The 17,852-nt window shown below is 35.6% G+C and overlaps 1 protein-coding gene across 3 annotated transcripts in view; it reads left to right on the forward strand.

The window, feature by feature from the left end:
• Positions 1-17,852, forward strand: part of GPATCH8 (G-patch domain containing 8) — a 105,866-nt gene that overhangs the window by 75,935 nt on the left and 12,079 nt on the right. For all 3 annotated transcript variants that reach the window (XM_072646014.1, XM_072646016.1, XM_072646015.1), the window contains one exon: positions 6,273-6,416. In XM_072646014.1, coding sequence (XP_072502115.1) covers positions 6,273-6,416 — 144 coding nt within the window. The remainder of the gene's footprint in view (positions 1-6,272; positions 6,417-17,852) is intronic.

Consider the following 17,852-nt stretch of genomic DNA (forward strand, 5'->3'; position numbering starts at 1 on the left):
TGATTAAGATATTGACTAAGATATTCTGTGTATGGGATCTTCAGAGTAAATGTAAGGACTACTTTTTTTTGTGAAGAGAGGCAATTTATGATAATATCAATTTAGCATTCATTGGTGAGATCTTGTCCCTTTATGACTCCTGTTGCTTCTAAGGCTCCTTTGGGAACTTACTTGTTTTTGATACAATTGCAAGTTTAGATCCATATGTGTTATTGGATCTCATCAGTTTTATATTCTAAATTATCATCTGTGCTTAGGTTTTTAAGTTAAGGCCAACAAAATACATTTGAGTTATTTTTTTAAAAGGTGGGGCAGGGAATTTTTCTACCACTAGTTCTTTGGAGGTGATATATTAAAGGGTGGGGGGGCACCAAACACTGATATGGGGAGAAACAGAAAGCCTTGTAATTTAGATTCACTTAGAGCAACCATCAGATACTTTATGCCTCCTGAAGATTCTCTACTGATCTAACCATTAAGTTTCAGCCTTCCATACAGTTGATTGGAATAGCTTATTAGTGATTTATATGGTGTCAGCTTGCAGCAGAAATGTATGGAGTTAATGACTTAGCGAGATTTGGTAAAGAATTTTACACAGATGCTTATTGTGTGTGTTTGGATGGAGGGGAGGGTAGTATAAAGGGAGAAAAGCTCTGCAATACATCCATAGCCTTCTTGCTGTAGGAATTTCTAAAAAAAAAAAAAACTTTAACATCAAAAAAAAAATCACTTGGTAATTTATGGATCTGTGATCTCATTGGTGTGGATGCTCCAACTGTACACATCATTTGTAAATTACTTATTAATCTTAAATATCTATAATCTGATGACTATTTGAAATGAAATGGAATTTTATATCCTGACCTAAGACTTTGGTCTCAAAAGGTCAGTTACCATTTGTGGGAAACAAATACTATACATTTCTTTTAATTGCCAAAAGATGTACTAGTTGAGGGCATTTCATGAAAATATTCAGAGGCTTAAGAGAATTTTTGTGACTGTTTCAGTCATGTGTTGTTGTCTGATGAACCTTAAGTTACTATAGGTAATGCAGAATGAATGGGAGCTTGGAGTTGAGAAAGAGACAGACACAGAGATGTACCCCAAGCCTTGATGCTAAGGAGCTGGAAGCAGCCACAGTCCCAATATGGGACATATTGGTGGATATGATGCACTTTTCGTTCTCTCTTTTGGGAGTGAAGGAACAGATGGAGCAGAGAAATGGGACTTAGATCCTGTGGTTTCATTGGTTTAGGGAACCTCCCAGGTAAGAAAATATCTGCTAATCTCCTGATACACTAAAAGGGCAAGATGATTTACCCATGGTCACTCAGCTAGTATGTGTCAGAGGTAAGGACTTCAACCCAGCTCTTTCTGACTTTGAGGGTGATTCTGTCTTTTATACTGTACTTCATCTCTGTTGGTTATACATAGCAACAAACATTTGATCCTGCACTACAATTTTTGCAGCATTGCAAAGCTGACTCCAGCACAATTATTTCAGTGCTTCAGGTCAGACTTACTGTGGCCATTCATATAGAGAAATTGTAGGTCACTGAAATATAGTGAAAGCAGATTCTAGTATCTGATTTCCTTCTTTGTTACTTGTGAAACATTGTTGTTATTATTAGTCAAAATATTTGACCATTTTTGACCAAAAAATGACCATTTTAACTTTTTTGAATTATTAATTTTGAGAAGGTAGTGTGTTCCTGGTTCTCAAAGAAGAATTCTTTTGTTGTAATTTCCTTTGATTTATTTTACAAATGATATTGGTACCATTTTGCTTGAATGACTTTAGAATTCACACATGAAGATGTGTGTCATAAATAGCTATTTCACATTCAGATTGATGAATCATTCTTCTTAGTGGATCTCAGACTTATATGTTAACCATTAATGTCTTTGCAGCATTTTCTATGTGTCTGTAGATGGAACTTTATTTTGCCATGTTCTAGTTGGAAATGGGACTAGCACCTCTCCATTCACAAGTAGTTAAAATATTTAAAGTAGTGAAGTGACTTGCCCAAGTTCATGTAGAGCTAATTAATCCAGGAGTCAGAATTTGATTCCAGATCACCAGTTTTCTTTTCGCTATATCACTCTGCTTCTCTCTTACCCCCCTGTATTGCCTTATAAATTTATACTGGTTATGCAGGAAGTCTTAACTTTCAGAGCGTCCACCAGGAAGCGTAAGCCTCTATATCAATCCTGTCTGTAACCTGTCTAGCCCAGTGATTCGTGGAACAATATTGATAGATAACAGATCAGTTTGCAATAAGAATAGTTGAATTCAGGGACCTTTTCAGATTTAATGAATTATTTTACACAGAAACTAATGGCTTAATATTAACTTTTTTTCTCTAAGTAAAACTTGAGTTTTACTTTTTTCTTAGCTATATTTACATTTAAAACAAATGACTTTTTTTTTTTAGATTTCACCTTCTCTAGCTCACACATCCCCAAATCATTTTAAATGTACTTTCATTTTTTTAGAAGTAATAATAATACTAATAAATAAATTATAGACACAGAAGTCAGCAATTGGCTTTGAAGAAATCTAGAGAGGCAAAAATCTTGTCTCTAAGCAAATATTGTAACTATACTGTCACATGTAAGGAGCACTGCTTATTAAAATTTTACATAGAAACTTTTTCAGATAATAACTGAACATAACTTTGGCTGTCTATATTTTGCTTCTATTCTAAAATGGTCTCTACTCGTGAAATCTGAGAGGAAATTTTTGTGTTATCTTTGCCTAAATATTTTTAAATATCTGGAATTTAAAACCTCAAATCTAAGTTAAGCATCTATAGAATAGTGTCTTTCCAAACCACAATCCCATATGTGTTTAACAAATTCCCATGGTTTTACCAAGATTGAAAGTAAGCAGAAATTTTTTGTTAGATAAATAATTTGAACCTTCATTTACAAGATATTGAACTAAGATACCCTTTTTCAAAGACTTTTAATCCATTTAATCATATTTTGATTTTAATGGTGTACTTAATCCATGTTGACTCAAATCTGTGCTAGCCAAACACCAATGACAGAACTCTCACATTTAAAATGGACATTCAGAGATTTTTACTTCAAAAAAACAACAAAAAAGTTTGAAGTAGCACCTTCCTATGAATGTGGAATACTGAATTTAATGTTGAACTTGGTTAATGTATGGGTTAGTTTTGCTGAACTTTTTCCCTTTGTTGTAAGAGATACTACCTCTCTGGCAGAACAGGGGAGGATACTCTGGGTAATACAATTGATATAAAAACAAAAGATACCAACAAAAATGTTTTTAAAGGGGAAGAGGAGTAATACCTTTGTTCTGAGGAACAAGTGTTTTCTATATACGTTTGGCTCACAAAAGCCTATAAAGTGGTATTTAAGTACAATTTAAGCTTCAGACTTCATTATCATTAGGTGTTTATGAAAATAAATCATAGTATAAGCCCATATTCACTTTTATTTTTTATATTCTTTCTCAATTTCATCTTCAGAAGAACTTCTGAAGTAAATTCAATTCAAAAGGCATTTATTAAGCACCTGCTCCATGCCAAGTACTTGGATAGCTATAAGCTCTGTGTGTGTGTGTGTGCCTGTGTGTGTCTGTGTATGTTGACCTCAAGAAACTGACTACTACTACCATTGCCAGGAATCTGAGGAGGAGGAAGAATGACAATTAACAGTTCGTTAACATAATAACCTTTAAAGTTTTCAGAGTGCTTTACAATTAATTATCTCATTTGGATCCCATAACAACCCTGTGAGGTACATGCTATTATCTCCCTTTTATGGATAAGGAAACTCGGGTCCATAGAAATTAAGGGACTTGCCCAGGGTGACACAGGTAAAGTGTTTCTGAGGCGGATTTCAAACATAGGTCTTAACCACTCTACATGTGATATTATTTATTAAGTAAAAGGCTAGCTGAATAAAGCAGATGTTCTCAGGGAGGAGGTTGGTGCTGAGGGTAGCTCACCTGCAGCAACATACTTGCAGCTTGGTTGTATTCAATTCTCCACTTGGAACTAAAATCTAGTGCCCATTCAGTGGTGTTAACGCAAATTTTGTAATATATTATAGGAATAGTTGGCTCAACTCAGGTTTGCAACTCATTTTGAAAGCATTCTAATTTCTTTGGCCTTATTTTAAGTATTCTTTATTGTTACTTTTTTGTTTTGTTTTATTTGTTTTACCACACCTTGATTTTGTTGGTGTAGGGAAGTCCTAGTGAAGAAGCTCCCTCTACTGGTGCTTGGGCAGTACCGTATTTGCCACTTAGAGCCTTAGGGAATTGCTTGTGCCCCTGAGAAGTCATGTATACTGTTAGATTTAAGGTATCTGATCCTGATCCTGCAGCCAGCTTTCCCTCAGCCATGCCATATCTCAGATACATCTTTTAGAAAAAACTACCATGGGAGCTTAGCTGGTTTTCCCTTAAAAGTAAAACCCTAAAAGTCAGGAAGAGTATTCTCAGCTTTTACTTTTTTCAGTTATCACAAATTTTGAATTAGATGAATCCAATTAAATATCAGGAAAACTGAAGCTCATAAAGAGAGAATTACAAGAAATTCAAGTCCCAACTCATTTCACATTAACTGTGTGTATAATTTTTGTGGGAAAATTTGAATATGGAAAAGACAGTTCTAACTATTGAAAATTTTAATCAAAGAGTCAGTTAAGTGCTTATTGTGGGAGGGAAGTACCACTGACAAAGTGTTTCATTCCTATCTAAATTAAGCATTTTTATAGTACTACTGTCAAGTAACAATTTATCCTTTTCCAACCCCCTCATTACTCTTATATAATTGGGCAGCTAGTGGATACGCAGTGTTGGGCCTAGAGTTAGAAAGATCTGAGATCAAGTTTTACCTTAGATACTCAACTACCTGTGTGATCTTGGGCAAATCACTTAACCTTTGTTTGCTTTAATCCACTGGAAAAGAAAGTGGCAAAGCACTTCAGTATTCTTGCCAAGAAAACCCCATGGACAGTAATTATATTCAGTGGTCCACAGGGTCACAAAGAGTTGAATGTCATTGAACAGCTGAAATGCCAGCGATCAGTTGTTTGCCTGAAAAAAGACACAGAATGGAAGATAAACCAGGGAAGTCAGGATTGCAGAAGCCAGGGACATGGATGACACACTGGCTAGTAATCAGCTACTGATCAATTGTGACCTGCCTTTTCAAGAAACAGGGTGACTACTCCTAGGATGTCTTTTAGGACACAGCTGCCAAGTCCCAACATTCTTCAGACCCTTGAAAACTGGGAGGTCCTTTGGGAAAAGGGGAGGAGGAGACTTCACTATAACTGAGACTTCCTTCCCACCTTGCGACAGTTAGAGGTATACTGGAAAGCCATGTGCTCCAATTTCTGGAAAAGCCTCCTATTCTAGATAACTCAGAGCTTTTATATGGTATTCAGAAGACGTGATAAAATCCCATAGCCAGTTGAAAAAGTCTTCTATATCATCATTTCTCTTCATCAAATGATATTCAAAGATTTTTCATATATAGTCTGTGATATTTTGATTGGTTGAGACTTGTTCTCACCTATTTTAAGATATCATGACTTAGAAATGTAAGTCACATTAAGTAAGTGTGTTTTTTCCCCTCTTTAGAAGGCATACTTTAAATATTGTGTCAGAATAGGAAAGAAAGGAATATAGAGCATATGTCCTCTCCTTTGTACCACGTTCATTATGTTACACAAGTCCAGTATTGAGTTCAAAACTGCTTCAGTTTACAGATTCCTTGTAGTCAACTGTAGTTTACATCATAGGAATTCCTTCTTTGCAAAAAATTCATGAGAACTAACAGGATCCTTCATGACTGAAAACTCTTTGGTTTGTGGTTTACATGGATTAGCTTCCTGGAATGTGATTGGGAAATGTAAACTACTTTTCCTGAAGTGATCTTGGGTTGCCAGACTCACTTTTTTAATCAGAAGTTTTATTTATTAACCAAATACCTTACTAAAGCTGGATAGCCTTTAGCTATGGGGCCTTAGTCACCTGTTCTTAAAATTGTGGACTTTGTAATAATGCCTCCTCTCTGAGGTGGTAGGCATATCATTTTGAATCATGTTTGAACAACAGTTTATATGAAGATGTGTGCTGATTCAGTTGTACAGATTTTATATTGCCTAATTGTTCTTAAGTGAGCTTTTGAGGGGGCATCCATGGTGTTGATGAATAGACATTTCCCTTTTTAGTTGTGTTCTTTTTGATTTAAGTTTAATCTCTTTGATTTTTATTCTTATTATAGGATTATGTTGATAAAGAAAAGGCCATTGCCAAAGCCCTAGAAGACCTTCGAGCTAACTTTTACTGTGAACTGTGTGATAAGCAATATCAGAAACACCAGGAGTTCGACAACCACATCAACTCCTATGATCATGCACATAAACAGGTGGGAAAGAGTTAACTATAGGAACCACTAGTTTCTGGTTTTAATACCTTCTCCTTTGCATTCTTGTTTTATATTTTTATCAGTTGAACTTTCCCCTACCCACCTATTTCATTTCCTTCCATTCTAGGATTCATTTTTGGATGCTCTTGATTGTGATTTCCCATTTCCAGAATTGTACCTTTATACACACATTCATTTGGAAATTTTGCCTTTGACATGTTTGTGTAGTACTAACTGCTGTATTTTCAGATGAAATTTAAAAGAAATATTTGGTAGACATGGAAGACCCATATCTATTTGCCAACAGTGGGGTCTGAAACTTTGTGACTAACATGGTATATATTTTTCTTATGGAAACAGTCCTGACACTCATATCCCCTCTAGATTTGAAGTGAAAAGAATTGCTATGAATTTCATAGATTTTTAGGTTTTCATCAGATAAATATTGTTAAGGAAAATACAAATTAATACTTGGTCATAACCAGCCACTTTACTTGAAAAGAATAGTGGTGGAACATTTTGACATATTTGTAAAAGGATGAATTAAGATATCTTTACCATCTTTTTTTTATTAGTATGGAAAGGTAACTTGGGGACATCTTCCTGCCTCATGTAGAAAGCAGGAGGTTAAAGAAGAAAACAGTAATTTCCCTAGGTGAAACTTTGGAAGGGAAACAAACCTTCAATCTCACAGCAAGGTCCTGTCTGGATAAAGAATTGGGAACCATCTGATCACCAAGAATTGGGTGACTTTGGCAGAATATGCTAGCAGAGTGTTCAGTTCACAGTTATGGAGCTTGTTAAATTTGTAAGATTTATGAGCCTTCTAAAGAAGTTGCACCTGTTCAACCAATATTTCTTTGGGCTTTGGAATTGGCAAGATTTCATTCTTGTTGGTCTTCCAGCCATGAAAGTCAATGGAAATTTTAAAAAACAGACTTTGGCTATTGAAATTTTACTTCTAGTAAGAGATGGGTTGATTTGCTCAGCTGGCATGTGTGATTTGGGTTTTTTTTTACCTTTTACCTGTGGTATAATAAACATGGATTTGGTCATCTATGGGAGACTTTACCTGACACTCACCCACCATGGATTTAACCAGATTATTAACAATACTTATTTGTTCTTAAACACATTTTGAACCTAACATCTTTGGTCATTTCTTTCAACATATCATCATCATGATTTTATTCAAAGAAGTAGGGTAAATCAGTTCTAAGCAGTAGTACACAGACAGTTCACATCCCCTCCAAATTGCCCTTCACAGAAGGAAAGGTGAGGTATGTAATAACAAATGCTGTTATTCATCTACTTATTTTCAGGTTCACTACTTTATTTGTTGCAGTCTTATCATTGAAAAGGAAAGATAGTCTTCAGTTGTTTCTTACTGTTTTACCACGTAAGATATTTTTAGAATTTTAAGAATATGTTTTTCCAGTTTGATAAGAATTCCTTTAAGAGAGTCTGTGTCATTATAGAAATGGCAGGGGAAACATTTAGAAAGGCTAAATTTTTTAAAAAATCGGTATAGAAGTCTTTTGAACAGGGTACCTAGTCCTACTCCATTTTGTACTAGAAGAAATCTAAGGAAAATGTGATTCAGCAACCTGACGTACTAATCTAGAACATTTAGTTAATAAGTAGATTTATATGTTATACTTACCTTAGTTTTTACTCATTTTGGCTTTTTCATGCTGTCAGGTACACCATAAGAGTTATTTCTTTTTGTTCTATCATTTAAGCAATGCTACTCTCTTTTACTGAAATCATTGATCTTTGGACTGGTATTTGGTAAACAATTGAATCTGGAAATAGCAACATTGTAACAGAAATTTGTGGGGCTCTGGTATAACTTGTTTTCCTTAGCTCATCTCTTCACAGCATTTTGAATTCCTTCAAGAAATTTTAATGTCAGTACATCACAGATAAATAACCTTCTTAATAGTAAACCTTCTTATTAATAGGTTGTTATTCATAGTTTTAGTCATATCATCATTCTAATGAACAGTAGCTGTTTTTCTTTGATGATGCAATGCCTACAAAATTTGCATCTCTTGAAACTCTTCTTGTTCCAGCATCATTAAAACCTTGTCTTACCATTCTAGAAGGCACACAGGATTGTTGTGAATCTGAGCCAGTAGATAAATGCATGTAGCCATATGGTGGCTCTAATTACATCTTCCAGGTTTTCATCATTGAAAACTAATAAATCATTAAGAAGGATATTAGCTGAATGGCCTTTGCTGGAATGGGCAGTCTCAGTACAGTCCTTTCTGTTAGCTTGAATAATCTCTTTCTTACAGTGAATGCTGATCACATTACTTCAACTTTTTATTAAAATTGTGAACATTTTATTTATATGTTGCCCTCAGAATCCTCCTCTGTTACTAATTTTTCTTATTTTAGCTAGTTAAAATAATTTACAGCAGAAATGTTTAATTTTTGAGAAACAATTTATCTTTTACAGATGCAAAAGCTTATGGGATACAATAACTATTTTAGCATCCTGATGTTGTGTTATAGTGATACTTTATTGAATTCTTGAGTTTTCCAATGATGCTCTTGGTTGTGTCCTGAAGAAATCAATAAAGCTTTTGTGACTTATAAATTCGAGTATATTTCACATGCTTGGCTAGAAAGGCAGAGTTGTAATTGAAATGAAACTATCATCTCTCTCTTTTCTTGTCTCACTTGACTTCCCAGATTTATTCATTCTACAAATATTTTAAATCAAATGAGAAAACATTTTCTATCATTTTTAGGAATCCAAAAACCAAATTGGACAGATGATTAGTGTATTTTTTACTGTGATCAATGAAATTCAACATGTGTTTTCAACCCCTGCTAAAGTGGCAAAAAACCACAAATAACATTAGGAATCATTTTAAAATACCCTCTTCATTTTCAGCCTAAGATACCTCTTTGTGGCAGTTGTTCTGCCTTAAAATTATTCATCTTAATTATCCCCCACCTTCTTATCCTATACTATTTTGGCTACTAAAAATTTCCCTAACCTCTACCCAATAATTTCATGTCTGTATTCTTCACACACATTCCCACCAGTCCCATCTGGGGTAGTATCCAATTTTTTAAAATAAACTTTTCCAAATGAACAGCTTTTTTAAAAGCTATCCATTCCTTCAACTCACCCTATTCCCTTTTTGGCCCAGCAGAATCAATTTTCTTACCCCCTTATGGATCATCTCTTGTAGTTTTGCTGAATTAGACTTCATTGTCTTAGATTTGATTTTCCTTCCACACCAGCACTTCTTCTGCTAACCCTTAGAGCAGCTTCAACAACAACAGATTTTATGTAGCTACATTATATAGCACAGCAGTCGTCTATTTGGGAAAAGATGCCTTCAGCCTACCAACCTAGACCGCTGTTCTGTTGTCATGACTCCAGTATAAGAATAGGAAACACAACCCATATTTCTGAAAAGAAAAAATTCCTTTTCAGAATCTTAGGTTATAGGCTCTATCTTAGCTTGAGTTGTGGTTTTTCTAGCTGTAAAGAACTGAAAGGCCTTTCTTTCATGAGACTAGTCTGTAGCAGCTACCAAAACCAGTTTTCCCTTCTGGTTGTTATTCATAGTATTAGTTGTTATATCATCATTCTCGTTAACAGTAGCTGAATTTACTTTTCGTTGTCTCTGACAATATTATAGAAAGTCATGGCCAATTGATTCAGTACCTAATAGTGTTCTATATAATAGTTTCTCAGTAATTATTAGTGACTGAAAAAATTTGTGGATACTTTATTGTACAAACTATTAACTTATAGTTGGCAGGTGTGTGGAACAAGAGGAATATAGACATACTAATTTCCTGGGGTTCTTATTTTGCTGAGGGAAACCACCATTTTGAACTTCTTCATCGGGACTTAATGGCATAAATGGTAGCTCTGAAGTTGAAGTTATCTTCTTCACTGATTAGATATTCAGAATAGCTTGCCAATAGCAAAATATCTGCCTCTTTCCAAACATACTTCAAGCACAATATTGTCTATATATTTGGTGTTTATGGGATTAGTAAAACAGATATATTGATGATAATTGGATCTAAATCAGATCAAATGAAGTCCTAAAGACAGACTCCAAGTCTTTTTCTCATGTGACATGGTAGTAATCAGCAGGGTGAGAAGTGACATTTGGGTTTTGGGAGGTACTTGCCACTACTAGGAAGTTAGAGCACTACGATCCCCATTATGTTATGAAATAACAGTTTCATTGTTATTTCATTTAAGCTCTTTAAGCTTCAGCATGGCAGAGGACAGTATTTTGGACCTTACAATTCACTCCCTAAAAAGATTTTACAGTGAAGATCAAATGTGAAGAAACCACGTGTCAAAACTTGGGAAATGATAACTTTATTTTAATAGTGTAAGGCAGATAACTGAAGACAATGAGTTGAGTGGGACCTCAACTGTACAGGAGATAGATTCTTTCTCTGGAGCTGCATTGTGTGGTAAGTGAATCAGTAAATTCTTGCTGACCTTCCTAGGGTTTGACTTTTTTCCCTTTCCTTCTTATTTCCGTGTTATACCCTATATACCCACTATCTCCTTGGAGAAACAGAAAAATAGTTTTCTTTTTCTATTCAGCTTTCCAAGTGCCAATTTCTCTTGAAAACCTAAGCCTTCCTGAAGTGGGCTGGTGAATGAATGTAACCCCAGACAACTAGTTTAGGAGCAGAGGTTGCTCTCAAACTCTGCATTCTCCTCATAAGAGTTTGCCTTCAACTTCTTTAGGATATTTGTTTATGCAGTCTTGACTTCTTACCTCTGTTCTATGGTCTAGCTGTTTTTTTTGCTTCCATCAGATAGCTTGATACAGGTTAATATTAACATACTAAAAATTAGCTAAATGTATTTAAAGAATGTATATGATTCTAGCAAAATTTTTCACGTATTAGCACTAGTATTGGTTAATCTTTCAGTGATGTCTAGATATAATTTTGATGGTTTATTAAGTTAGAGTAGCTCATATTTTAATATTCTAAAGTTATACTCAGTGCTTTATTTCAGTGTTTTGATTTGTTTCCTTGTATCATGGTGGACATATCTAATGCCTCATGATGGGATTGTGAATGAGAATAGTTCTAATGACAGCCCACCTGTACTAGTTTGATAAAATTTTGTCTAATGCTGGTGAGAGGAAACTTCTTTATTGCTGATGTGCTTTGGACATTCACTGTCCCTGCCAGCTGCTTCTTTTGTTGCTTGTGTCATTATGCCTTTGGGTTTAACCTAAAGACATTTTAAAATTTGTCTTTGTAACTCCTTGCACATAATTCAAACTTTTCCCATCCCAAATTTTGGAAGTTTCCTTATTAGAATACCTCAAAGAAGTGGCCTCCCCCTGTAAGGGGTATACCATGTCTTAAAAAGGGCCAATTATTGAACTTCTATAAGACACTGGTATGACCGAGGACCTTTTTATCATGAGTTATACTAATTGCTGCATCTCTTACTCCATAATGCCAGGATTGATTTTGGTTACATCAATTCCTTCTCTTTTTCTCTTTTTATAATTTTTTTTAGTTTTTAGCATTTATTTCCATAAGATTTTGAGTCCCAGATTTTCTCCCCATCTCTCTCCCCAGACCCCCTTCTCTCTTTTAAAATGTTTTAGTTTTGCCTCAGATTGAGGACCAGACACCCAGAACTAAATGAACAAGTAATAAGCTGTCTGTATTCATCATAAATTCAAATTAATTCAACTGGGAACAAAGATTTGTCCAAAGCATTACATCTTTAATTAGTATGAATTATAACCACTCATCTGTGCTTTCTTTAAATCTTTGAAGATTGTAAGTAAACCTTTCCACATGTGCAGCAAATGAATGAAGATTGAAAATAAACCTTATATAGATTAATCTAGATGTGATATGCATGGTGTTGCAGAGTTATTAGATATAGTAAACAGTTAATATAAATGGCTATGACTGTTGTTTTTGAACAGCAGAATAAATTTTTTATAGTTCTTTTTATAAGTTCTCTCATATCTGTAATGAACATCAGTGTCAGTAGCTTTTTGTCAGACACCATAGTTTCAGTCTCATGAAGACAAAAACTATGAATCTAATTCCCCATCACTTGTGGTTACTGTTACTACTACCTCTTTTCCTCCTCCCTAGATCTGAGGCCTCTTCTGCTCTTTCAGGTTCTGCCCTTGATTCTCCACCTGGTATACTGGTGTTCAAACACTGGAAGCAATAGGAACTCTAGATCCTGTGACTGTGGACACCTGTATAGGGAGCCCACATGGCCACCTTGATGTGAACTGGGACGAGGGAGACATGAGTCAATGGATAGTAGTAGTAGTACATGGAAAAATGGAGTGGGATGGGCTCTAGATCTCTTGTCCCCAAGATTTTGGGAGTGGGGGGGGCAAAGGTTGCTCTAGATAGGAAACTATGGTAATTGGTCACACTTTTAGGAAAAGGGAGCACTCAGATTGACTCTGAGCCCCCCAGGAGGATTAAATAAAGGATTAAACCTTAAAAAAAAGAATCATGCAGTACCAATTGCAATAGTAAAGCCTCTTCTTCCCAAAACAGTATAGTTCCACATGCTTGGTGATGCTTCAGATTTCTTTAAAGGAAAGTAAAAGTTTTTCATTCCAAGAATAGTCATGAAAGATCTAAAACCCAAATACTTGGTAAAAGTAACAGTGTAATGTAGCCAGAAGTGTATTTGAATTCAGGTGCCAAGTTTGCCACTTTGTTCTAGTCAGTTAACTTCCCTTAGCCTCATTCACCTAATCTGTTAAGGTATAATCAATTAGCAGATTTAAATATCTGGCATCAGATTCTTTTCTGTTTTGATAAAGGATCTTGAGTTAAAAACAAGGAAAATGACTTGGAGGGAAGAAAGTAGTATTATCAGGAAGAAAGGGAAGCTGAGAATACAAAAGACCAATTTTGCCAAAACCTGTGTTTGTTCTGTTTGCTGAATTATTAATAGAAGTTGTAAGCACATATTTCTATCCTATGTCTATCCAGCTTAAACATAGCTGTAGCCATAATTTTTCCCATCATCATTGTGAGGAAGTAGCATATCCCAGTCTCTGATTTGCTTTCTGTAGAAATAATACATTTATTTTCTTAGAGCCCCTCTTATTTTTTCAAAGTTGGAAGGTTTTGTTCTCAGATCAACTCTGCTGTTATTTTCTTGGTAGCCACATAAGAAATTGTTTACTAGTCAGAATAACCTATACCTGTTTGCTTACCTGAAACCTATCTTGGAGGTGAAATAGACCAGAAGTTAATTATCTGAGTGACCCTTCCCTCTGAATCTCCTATACTACATACAATCTATCTTCTTATGGTTTCCTTGGCTTATTTCAGAATCACATTATGAGACCTGTTCCTAAACAAGAATTTATTGTCTCACCCGAAATTCTTGAGAACAAGACTCCTGCTTTTCTTCCTATATCCCCAGTGCTTAATAAATGGTTTTTCTTTCAGTCGGTCAACAAGTATTTATTAAGCAATCTTATAAGTTCTAGATGCTGGGGATACAAATATAATAAACAGTTCTTATTCCCAGTTCATTCATGCCTTGTAACCAACAATGGTCATCTAGCCTTTGCTTGAAGACCAGCACTGTGGAGGAACCTGCCACCTCCCAGAGCAACTTGTTACACTTTTGAATGTCACTTTCAGTTTTTTTCTTATATCAAACCTTAATCAGCTTCTTCAGCTTCCTACCCATTACTTGCAGTTCTACCCTTTGGCATAAGGAGAGCAGAGATTTTATTTCATATTATTTGAAGATAGCTAACATATCCCTCTTGAGTCCTAGGTGGTGCAGTGGCTAGAGTGCCAGGCCTGGAGCCAGAAAGACTTCTCTTCCAGGTTCAAATCTGGCTTCAGATACTTACTAGCTGTGTGAGGCTAAGCAAGTCACTCCACCTTGTTTGCTTCCATTTCCTTATCTGTGAAATGAACTGGAAAAGGCAATGGCAGACTGCTCTAGTACCTTTGCCAAGAAAACCCCAAAATGGGGGTTACAAAGAGTTGGACAGAACTGAATAACAACAATAATCATATCACTCTAAAGTGTTCAGGCTTAAATATCCATAATTCCTTCGTTCCTCATCTGGCATGATCTTAAGACCTTTTATCTTCCTGACTGTCTTCCTTTAGATACTTCTACTTCCCACATGCCCATTTCCACCCCCTGTCTTGGGTGTTTGGGAGGTAAGGGTATAGAAGAAGAAGATCATTGCCAGTAAGGAACGTTTCCCCCAGCCTTTCTACCGATACCTGCTTCTCTCTCTTGTTTGGACTCCACCCCTATGGAAGGAAATCTAGAATCTCTGCTTCTTTCAGACCATATGCCCTTACATAGCAGACACTTTCTTGAATGAACTATTAATAATTAACTATAATTCTAATGAGAAGAGAAAGGGCCACTGGACCTTTAACACTTGCCTTGTCACTGTGCAGTCCAAGCCCACAAACAAGGAGTCCTAGGAGTCCTAGACCTTGCTTTCTGTGCCACTGTTGAACCCTTAGGACTTCCATTCTTTTCCATATGTCTTGAAAATGAGCTCTCCTGTATATATCCTTTTCTCATACAATTAGATTATGAGTTTCTTGAGAGCAGTGACTGTCACTTTTCTTTTTTGTATCCCCAGTGTTCATAACAGTGCTTGGCATATACATATTAAGCGTTTAATAAATATTTCTCTTCCTCTCTCTCTCTCTCTCTCCCCCTTCACCCCCCCCCCCCCCCCTTGTTGGATTCTTTCCTAAAATGTGGAGCCCAGATTAGGAAAGGGGGGGGAGGGGGGAAGCTGCTTTCTAGATGTCTCACTAATGAAAAATACAACAGTACTATCACTTTCATAATTTTGTGTACCTTTTAATTAAGCTTATGATCACATATTGTGCACGTGATACACTTTCATGTTGTTCCTCATCGTACTGCTAATTCATATTGAGCTTGCAGTCCACTCAAATTCTCCAGAGATTTTCTCTGATGAGTTTCTTACTACCTAGCCATGCCTTCCCGTGTTGTACTTGTCATGTTGACTTTTTAAACCCATGTGTACGGTTTTATATTTATCCTTATTCATTCTCATTTGATTTGGCCAAGTGTTCTGGCCTGTCAAGATCATTTTAAATCCTGATTAACCATTAGTTAATGTCCTTCACAGTTTTGCAGCATTTGAAAATTGAAAAGCTTCCCATCTGTATATTTATTCAGATCATAGATAAAAGTGTTAAATAGCAGCACAGAGCCAAACACAAATGGATCCCAAGAGCTGTCTATCAGAGACCTTCAGAATTGCATGGAACTATTAATGACTGTTCCTTAAATCTAACCAATAAGCCATTCCACTCCTACTTAATCAAATCATCAGGTTCACCTTTTTTCTTTCACAGGAATAGTATGAGAGACTTCATCAAGTATTTTATTAAAAACTATATAATCTATTCATTCTCTCCCCTTTTTGAAAAATAAGGACATCATTTACCCTTCTTTAAACCTACAGTACCTCTCCCATTTTTTTAATAATCTTTCAAAAATCACTGACAGTGACTCAACAATCACATTGCTAGTTCTTTCAGTATCTGTAGTTTTACCTGACCCTAGTGAATTGCATTCATTAAGTATAGCTAGGTACTTGTTTTTTGTTTTCTCTACTCATCTTAAGTACTCTCTGAAAAGTCCTTTTCAGTACAAGAGCCTTCTCCATGGCAGAGAAAGCTACCTTTTATATGTCTTCAGAATCTTTCTTGAGGTACTCTCTGCATCCACATTTTTCTCTTTAAGCCCTTCTTTGTGCCCTGAGAATTTTATTCTCAAGAGTTTCCCATCCTTCTATTGAGCTGACTTGTCTTGTAGAACCTATGTGTCCTCTCTGAAACCTTTTAAAATCTGCTTTTCTAGAAACCTAGGGTTCATGAGAGACAATATTGTTTAGTTAGTGGATAGAGTGCTGGGCCTGGCATTAGACCAGAGTTCAAATTCTAACTTTGACCTAACTACTTATGTGGCTGTGGGAAAGTTTCTTAGTAACCTCTCTGAATCTCAGTTTCTTCTTTGGTAAAGTGGTGATAATACTTTGTAGAACCTACTTTACAAGGATGTTGTAAAGCTCACTTCCGTGAGAAATTTTATGTAATGTATTTTTGCAAATTTCATGTGAATGCTGGATATTAAAATCTACCATTATGTTTCCATTCTAAGCATGATCTATTTGGTTTTTTTGTCTAGTTTATGCTGTCATATTTTCCCCAGTGAAATGCAAACTCCTTTAGGGCAGAAACTATTTAGTTTTTGTTTTTATACCTTCAGTGCTTGACATGTAGTGGACACTTAATAAATGCTGACTTGAATGGGAAGAATTGCCTAAGGACCTTGGTCTCACTGTGTGTCCCGTTTGAGTATCTGCCTGAGCTCAGGAAACTTTGGCTTTGGGAGATAAAAATAATTTTACTGGCAGTTACACACACTGAAGAATAGAAGTAATAGAAGCCAGAATTTTTACCTTTGTTATCAGGTGTCAGGGTTCCATATTTGTATATGGAGACATTTTTCTGCTTATACAGTATTCTCTCTGACTTTATCTTAGATTCTTTTTGGTTACTGAGTAGCCTAAAGAGCCTTAGTTATGTTGATACAAAGTGCCAGGTGGTTGATGAGGATCTCCTCCTATTAGAGGAGGATTAAATCTAGTTGGAGAATTTAATTTGAGTTTCTATAGCCATTTGAGTGACACTGAATTGTAACATGTCATTGGGTTCGGAAGCTCCTTCCATTTGACGTTGGATTTATACATCTTAGAAATAAGCTGTTGATTTGTCAGAAAAACAGAATCCTCAGGTATCTCATAATATTCAGGGAAGGAAGTGTCTCCTTGTGGTCACTTTATTGAATCAAAATGTGTTTTGGCCAGTAACGTGGTACGGTTTAGTGCATTTTAGTAACATGTTTTAGTAACAAGAGACTTTAAAAATAGTTTTGTTTTTGTTTTTTTTAAATAAGCAAATATATAAATAACCTCAGGAAGCATTTTTTGGAATTGTATTCGAATTTGAGATTATGTTACTTTGGGGTCAGTTATAAGCATAGATAGCATTTCTAGGGAGTAAATTCTGTTCCAACCTGTATTCTTAAGTTGAATCCTTATGAGTGATATAAAGATGAGTTAGCCCTTCCTGGCAGATTGCTGTAGATTGAAGCCACATCTGTTATTTTTGTCACCTCCCCAATATCACATCTCTTTTCTGAGTAAATAGGTTGCTTACTGCTCCTCTCACCTCTCTTGAGGATTCAATTCTACCAAATAATTTGAACTCCAGGATTAGGAGAAAAATAGAAATTACAGGAATGTGTGTTTACAGTATTAATTAAGAAACAGTTTTGAGTGAAACTACACTGACTGTGAATAAAGGCTTTGTACCTTGATGGCAACAAGG

Source organism: Notamacropus eugenii, chromosome 2 (assembly GCF_028372415.1).
Source record: "Notamacropus eugenii isolate mMacEug1 chromosome 2, mMacEug1.pri_v2, whole genome shotgun sequence".
NCBI lineage: Eukaryota > Metazoa > Chordata > Mammalia > Diprotodontia > Macropodidae > Notamacropus > Notamacropus eugenii.